Genomic DNA, 8426 nt, shown 5'->3' on the forward strand with positions numbered 1-8426 from the left:
GACACGAGCTTTAAATTTTGCATTTGGAATCAAATGCTGTAACCAGTGAAGCTTGAGCCTGCATCTGGGTGGCTTACTTTAGCGTAAGAAAGAGAAACGCTGTGAGCGAGTGTGCCCCTTTTTGGAATACTGACCTGAAATAAACTACATCAAAATAAAGAGAAGACTGAACCTGAAAAACACCTTCCATTGTAAAATATGGCTCAATATTTGTGTTTTCTTTAACTGGCCTGTTGGATTCAACTCTAGCCCAATATTTCAGACAATAAGGGAAAACAGGACAACCCATTAAGGTCACACTACTTGGTGACAGATCTAAATCAATTACAAGATGGAGAAAAATGAGCATAAAATCCATTATGCACAGTACAGTCACCTTGAGACAGTCCCAATTGTCTCACAAAAATCATTATGTCCACTCCATGTTATTCAAGCTGATGCTCAGAGTGAGTCAGAGTTAAATGTTGTCTCTGAACATCAGTCTTATAGCGCCGAGTGGATTTCTTTAATTCAGTATTCGTGTGGAAAAAAACCTAATACGAGACAGAAATATCCTGTGTTGTTTGGAAAAGGGGCGACTGCAACACAATCATCACGGTGACCCGTGGCAAGCCACCCACAGATGTGCAGCTGAATATCCAATCTGAGGTCGCAATTTCAATCAGCAACGAGAATAAATGCGTTTCAGCCGGGGTGAGAATAAGCCAGATATCAAATTATGCCAGTGGTGGTGGGTCACACCGCCAAGAAGGCGATAAGTACAATTTACATGTCTTTCTAACGAGTGGCAAGACGGAGAGGCTTTCCACAGTGCTCCCTTGCAAGCTATTAACTTCAGAGGATATGATGCAAAGTGATCGTTAGCATCTAAGAAAAAAGCCATTAAAATTCAAAGCAGGTTCAAGCAGGTGTGAGAGAAGAAGACTGAAGGCACGTGGGATAAGAAACTAGCTGTCCTCTCTGAATCTAAGAAACAAGTTACTCCTAAAGGGCTGCAAACTGCTTTACATTACATCCATTTGTCAGTGGCTTTTGTTTATAAAGACCTGAAATACATGAGCTGAACCTCTCCAGGAACAATAGGCATCCAGTGCTGCATGGGCAGACCTGTCGATCACCGAACAAAGTGAGCAATTTTGCCTGTAAGCTGATAAAAAGGGTAATGATTCATGTAAATGCAAGGCTAGGTGTCTTCTGTGCTGTTACTGGAGGTGTTGATTTGGTTGAAACGTGATGGTGTGATTTTGACAATTCTGCTGAAAGATTTATTCAAAGTGCCGCTTTGTCTAAGGATGGATGAAGCTGAGAGGCGATGACTTAGAAACAGCAGATCGCCGCTGACACATCAACTTCAAAATGGGCTAATTAAATGTATGTAACATGGGGAAAGAGAAAAAAAACCCTATGGACAAACTGTTGCATGGTCACCAGCATTTGCAGCTCTATAGCAGCCCCACCTGGCCGTTCCAGGTATTGCACAAATACAAATACTGACCACTGCATAAGAAGTGAGCACATCTGACAGACTTGTACTAAACAAATGCTTTATGCATAGTAACCACACCAAGATCTTGCACAAGGTTAAATTATCATTACTGTGGCTAATTTTGCCCAAATTAATTGATATTTTCAGTAAAGTAATATTAAATACAAATCTGGCTTCTACTGCACATTTTGAGTAAGATTAAATAAGGAGATGCACCTCCTGGAGTTTTTATGAAAAATGAAAGAATACAAAACCTTTTGACTGCACTGGATAAACGTTACCTGTCTATTAAGCTGGCATCAGGTAACAAAAATACTTCTTCTAAATTTACAGTGAAGAATTATGTTTAAAACTCCAGTCCTCCTGCTGTCAGAGGAGGAAACCATCATAAAGTGGATAAACAAATAGCTGTCATGGAGGATGCTGTGATGTTTGGCAATTTGTCAGCTTCAGGGCTTGTTTTCCTCATTCCTGACATACGCTGTGCCGATTCCTCTATTGTATATAAATATGTAAGTAGAAATACATCAAATTAACACAACAACACAAATTATGTTACCTTCAAACTAGTTCTGAGTAAAGGTTATGCATGCAAAGGCCCAATCAGCGGACACTTTTCACAGTTTAGGTGTTAGATCCGGCTCGACCAATCAAACTGAGAGTCCAACGACCGACAGGAGAAACTGTAATACCGACGTGCAAAATTCAAAAGGTGTGAAAATGTTTTCTCAATGCTCAAGACCTCAATTTCCATTTTTCACATACATTTGCACATTTTCTTAACTATTCTGCTCGCTAGCAGAAGCAGATCCTGGAGAGCAAAACGCCTTTAATACATCCAAAGATCTGCAGTGAAGGCTTTGATTCCCTCGTTTGAAGTTTTTCCCTAAATACAGATGAGGACAGAATTACTAGTGATGAAGTGTTTTTGAGGAGATTACAGTTCCAGAAACGTTGAATCATTCCCACATCATAACACTCCCACCACTGTGCTTCACTGTGGGGACGGTGCTGTTTGGGTTATACGCCTCTCCCATCTGTCTGTGACCAAAGAGCTCTAGTTTCATCTCATCTCACCAAATGATGCACTTCCAGTATGAACAATCTTTCCCCAGGTTGTTCTTAGCACATTTCAGCGTGGCAGTTGTTCTGGGCTCTTTAGACTCATCTCCGACTAGTTCTCGTTCCAGTCTTTCTCAGTGCTTTTTTAGAGGCAGAGAAGATTTATATACTGTGTGTAAATTGGAGGATAACTCTTGGTTTTTGTAAGCTTTGAGGAATACAGAGTTAAAGCATGTCATTGCGCATATATAATAAATAATAATCATTTTATCCTCATTTGTAAATTTCTGTTCCTGGGAACAGCATGTTTCATTCATTCATTACCTGCAGCTTTGTAAAGGAGGCTAAAGGAGGCTCTAAATGTTTAATTATTTCATGCAACCACTCAAACAAGATGAAAGCATTATTATTAACTATGCTCAAAAAGACACAACTGTTTAGTTCTCTATTTTTCCACTTGCACTTTTTCCACTTCCTATTTTTTCGGCTCATGCAAACACAGCCTTTCGTGTCACAAATGTGACATTTAAGCAAGCAAATCATCACATATATGGCGCTGACCTGAGCATGGAGGGAGGACGAGAGACTGAGATTTGTGTGCGATTTTCAGAAGCGACGAGGTCCTGGAGGGTTCGGCTCATGTCGCGAAGCTGAGCCGTGCTGCAGCTCCTCAGCACGGAGGCCTCCAGCTCCTCAGCCTCCACCTGTTGCTCTTCCTGCTGGATCTGCTGCTCCAGACACCGGCTACGGTCCTTCAGCTCCACCAGTCTCTGCTGCAGCTCTGCGATCTCCTCCTGCAGAGGTGGAGCAATGTTCATTTCATTCATTTTACATGTATGTTAGAAATAACATAGTTTCTATGAAGGTAATCAGCAACAGTGAAGTAGTCCTTCAGTTTTTTAAGCCAGCAGATTGAATGAAAAATTCAAACACCTAATCTGAAACTGAATGAAACTTGACTGGTGAGTTATTAGCTTTTATCAGAATTGTTAATCAATAGTTTGTTTGATATTAAAGTAGCAGTGAGATTAATTAATCTTGTTCACACTCATTCACTGTCAGTGTAAATACTGCTGACAGCTATGCATATTTTACAAATTTCATTCACTTTTGTGAGCAAGGAAAGAAGCTGTTTTATTAAATTCTCAGAGGAGCAGTAACTCAGACCAGCCTGACGTACAAAGCGGAACGACATGAGCCGAATTTACCTCGACAAGCCGTCTCTCTCGTATCAGACGTTCTCTTCGTTGCAGTGGACCCTGTGATGAGTCGGATTGCTCCCCTGCAACAGGCTCTGCACACTCCCTGCCACAAAATGACATCATTTTTAACAGCTTTGATTAACATTTTCAGGAGGTTAATCCACATTTAATGTTGCTTTTAATCTCTGTAAGTCAAAGCTAAAGAGAGCTGCAGATGGGTAATATACAGTATGGTTGTGTGTAATCACTTTTTCCCACAGATTCTCATCAAATACCTCTGTGACAGTGGAAAATCTGCTGTTTATCAGAGGTGACCTAAAATCCTTTTGCTTATATTTGTTCGGGATACTCTCTGAAGAGGCCCCACCTGATTTCCTTCCTGTCACAAGAGCTATTTTGGAGAGCTCCCCCTCTTTGATCTGTGCTATAATATTGCAACAAAAGAGAGAGAATGAGCTTATGAACTCAAATAAACCCCATTATGTCCTGAACAAAGGGAGTTTATTGCTATAAAAGTAGATCTGTTTTTATTTAAGTGACACACAATATAAAACGAGGTCCTAAACAAAACAGGAAAAGTAATTTTCAGTGTAACCACATTTCATATTATATTCCCCTTATATATTGTATGCAGTTAACGTTTTAAATATAGTGTTTCAGTGTTTCAGCACTGACCTGTACTGACTGCAGTCTGCCCTCTGGAGGGCGCTGTCCACCGCCTGTCGGAGCCTCTCCAGGAGCAACGCCACGCTGGGCTGTTGGGAGGGTAAACCCAGCTTCAGAGTGCTTCGTTCCTTAGACAGCTCCTCTAACTTTTTCCCAAAGCGCTCAGCTGTGAACACACATACACACATGCTGAATAACATGCAGAAAACATCAGCTAGAGGAGTCCAGTTATCAGCAAGTGGTGTTGTGTTCTAGCCCTTTACTAGAAGTCATTTAAAGGGAGCACATTTCTGACCTTGCTGTATTTATGAATCCTGAATAAAAATCTGCATTTCTTGGCTCTGTAAACACATAAAACTAGAATTATCCCAGTCTGGCGGGTTCATAGCTAAATTAAAAGATGGCAAGCACGACATACACAGACAGAATTTACAGAACCAATCTCATCAGCTATTTAATCCAACACTGTGTAAGTGGAAAAACAGAAAACTAAACGTATAAGTCAGAGAATGAATAGACGAGGAGAACACCAGCCAAGGCATACAACACTGACCCAAATAATAAGCACGTTCGAACAGATCTACAGGATACAGAAACATGTGTATTTAACAGTGTTGGGTAAGTTACTTTAAAATAGTAACTTAGTTACATTACTAGTTACTTCTCTCAAAAGTAACTCAGTTACTTCAAGTTACTCGTTACTTTCAAAGTAACTAGTTACTAGGGAAAGTAACTTTGGTTTTACTCAGACTTCTCTTGTTAATGTGTTGCTTCCATAACTTTGCCAGTCTTCTAGCTTGCTTACTTGCCACACTGCACTGTGCCACCTACCAATAGAAAGGAAAAAATAACGTGCATATTTCCACGAGAGAAATCCCACGCCTGAACCGTCATTGACTGCTGCCATGATTCTAGCCTACGTCACAGTGTCATGTGCGCCTTTTACATCCAACACAAAAACTGCAGTCGTGGTGCTTTCGATTGTACTCAGAACTCGGAAATTCTGCCTTCTGAATAGGAAGATGTAGGTAACACCAGACTGCAGATGAGCTGCATACAGGGCTGGACTGGGACAGAAAATTGGCCCGGGCGTTTTGACTAGAGCCCACCATTATAGCAAAAATCATAAAGCCTTTGAATGAAAACAAACACTGTTGTGACAGTGATGTTCACTGTTCTGATGGTATATATGCATCAATCTATCAATCGTTTGTTGTAAGATTCAGATAATTATTTTTTAAAAGCTAGATATTTTAAATAAGAATAAGAAAGAAAAGTATTTCTTTGTGCCCACCTCTCCCTGTTAATGCCCTACATGCCCCCCCTGGCAACACTTTGCTAGACCCGCCCCTGCACAGTTACCAGCTGTCAGCTACCTAAAAAAGGATCCTGGGGTTATTTGTCTCTCAGAAACAGTTCATAACTTCCCTTCAACTCATTCATGTCACCTAAAAGGTAAACCTGTTTCTCCATCACAGCTCTGATGATCCAGTAAGGACATCTCCTGGTTTCATCTTCATGTTTCCCTCTCACCAGATAACCAAACCATATCATGACCAGCAGGTTTACAGCTGTGGCTCCAGCAAACATCAGCTGATACTAGAAATTAATATTAAATAAATTCTAACAACAGCTGATCAAGCTTAAACGTGCTGCTGTTGTTTAGAGCGACATCCGCTGGTTTCCTCTTTCTGGCGCAAAGTGAGCGATAAACAAACAAGAGAGCCGATCAGCTGATCACTGATCAGTTTCATGATTGAAGTAGAAACGGGAGAGGGAGGGGGGAGAATGAAAGAAGAAGAGGCAGCTGTGCAGCGTAAACACAGAATAACTCCAGCTTTGTGTCTTTTTCATTGAAGGTGAATTACGGGACAAACTGTTCCTTTTCACCTCAATAAGAAACGCGTAATATTTTCTCTGACTACCAGACGGGACGGTTGGCAACTCTAATAAATTATGAACAAAATAAAGTTCAACATCGTTATCATCACAGCACCACCCAGCTGTATAGAAACTCCGTCATGCTAGCTAGCACGCAGTACGAAAAAGTCAGAATAACGAAAATAAACTCCACCTAAACTTGGTTCATATCTGACCCAGAATGACTGCAGGTCATAACTTCTTACCTGAAGTTCAGTTCACCTGACACTCTCGGACCGGCGGCCGCTTCGGGTCTCTCCTCCTGCCTCCCCTTTCCCTCATCCACCTGCTGGCTTCCACCACTTGCTAATGTTACTGAATCTGTGGAAGCTCCGCGATGCCGCCACACGAAGTAACGAATAACGAGCCTATCTAAATCCCAGTAACGAGTAACGCGTTCCTGATTTTGGCATAATAACTAGTTACCGTGCTCGTTACCACAATAATAACGTAGTTACTGTAACGCGTTACTTAATAACGCGTTAGTCCCAACACTGGTATTTAAACCTGTTTTTAAGCTGCTCCCTTATTCACAGGGGTCACCACGTGCAGATAGACACACATGGTTTTAATATGGTGGGTTTTTAGGCTGGATGCCTTTCCTGACAAAACCCTCCCAGTGATTTCTGTCTCCTGATATCAAACCAGGGATCTTCTGTGTGTAATGCAAATGTGTTAACCACAGAAGCAGATGTATCTTATGTATTTGTTCTATCACAAAATAAAAGAAATGGGTTAAAATGCAGTTTTTGGTTTGATTGTTTATATTTTTTTTACAATATCTAGGTCAGGTACAAGTACAAATGATATTTGTTAGGTTTGAGCTTTGTTTTTTCGTTGCAATAATCACGGGGAACCCCTTCCTGTAAACTTTTCTGTAAAAGCTTCCCTTATTTCTCTGTAAATACCCTTTATTTTGATTTGAGTCGACATAATAACTGTGCTACTTTCTGTTTTAAGCCACATAAATTGAAGATTTTCTAGTTTTACCATTATAGGATAGTTAAAAAAAATAAAAATAAAGGTAAGTCAACCATGGAAAGAGCTTACTGATGTACGAAACAGTCAGCACTAAAAAGCTCTGTGCCTTATCTCTCACATGTTCTTTCACACAGGTCATCTCAGTATGGTGAACAGCAAATTAGCAAGAAATTTAATAAAGAAGCTGACATCAAAGTGATAAATGATCCAAACATGTGAGTGCAAGCACACTCATGAGTTAGAAGGACAGCACGTGTTAAGCTCCTGTGGCTTTCTGGTCACTGAGTCAGAATATTTTCACTTTGAACTGTGCTCTTTTCTCTAACTTTAAGTTATTGTGTTTAGGGATATTAAACTTTACTTTTTAAAAACAAATAGTAAAAAGATAAATAGAATCTTATCAAATCATTCATAAAGTCGTTATTTTGTAACCTTAACCGAAATGGCTAAACTGGTTTACCTGCGTCATAATCGTCGTCCAGAATTGCTTTCTGCTGGAGCCTCTGCAGCTTCAACATCATGGATTCAATCTGAGAGACAGCAAAAAGACAGAACAGGTTACACAACAGTAACTCCAGAGTTCATCACCTTTTAAACAGTCAATATATGCAGAAAAAAGGTGGGTGCAATGACTGCCAGGTCAAAGTGATACTGGGTCAGCAAGCTGAGGAAAGGGCGTTAACAATAACTTGACTACAGTACTTCACCGTTTTACTTTTTTTGAGCAGGACCTGAAAGATTCTATCAGATGTAAAACACTAAAGCAAATACTGAAAAATGTTTTTATCAGATGAAATATGGGGTCATTTTTATCACTTTCAAGCTTAGAATGTAAAATAAAAAAATATATTGTTTGCTTTTCTGTAAAATACTCACAAGGCAATTATTTATAATTTCTTGCAAAATGCATGAATTATACACTAATTAAAAGTACTTAGGTAGTACTTAATATTAATTACAGAATAATTTGTCTTCTTTTCTATAAAATACCTGCAGTTATTCCCTTATTCTAGTGTACCTATCTTTAAGTATTTCCTTGTAAATTTAATTACTTTGTATTTTCAAATAAACTATATTTAAATTTCATTTAATTTCAGGGGAATTATGTC

The 8426-nt window shown here is 39.7% G+C and overlaps 1 protein-coding gene across 1 annotated transcript in view; it reads right to left on the minus strand.

Annotated features, from left to right (window-relative positions):
* The window catches only part of disc1 (DISC1 scaffold protein), a 48713-nt gene that overhangs the window by 34474 nt on the left and 5813 nt on the right, over positions 1-8426 (minus strand). The window contains exons 3-6 of the mRNA XM_005742476.2: positions 7778-7847; positions 4426-4582; positions 3757-3853; positions 3110-3342 (exon numbers count right to left, since the gene is read on the minus strand). Of these exons, the coding sequence (XP_005742533.1) occupies positions 3110-3342; positions 3757-3853; positions 4426-4582; positions 7778-7847 (557 nt within the window). The remainder of the gene's footprint in view (positions 1-3109; positions 3343-3756; positions 3854-4425; positions 4583-7777; positions 7848-8426) is intronic.

The sequence above is a fragment of the Pundamilia nyererei genome, unplaced genomic scaffold (genome assembly GCF_000239375.1).
Source record: "Pundamilia nyererei isolate P.nyererei 1_Seehausen unplaced genomic scaffold, PunNye1.0 scaffold00120, whole genome shotgun sequence".
Taxonomy (NCBI): Eukaryota; Metazoa; Chordata; class Actinopteri; order Cichliformes; family Cichlidae; genus Pundamilia; species Pundamilia nyererei.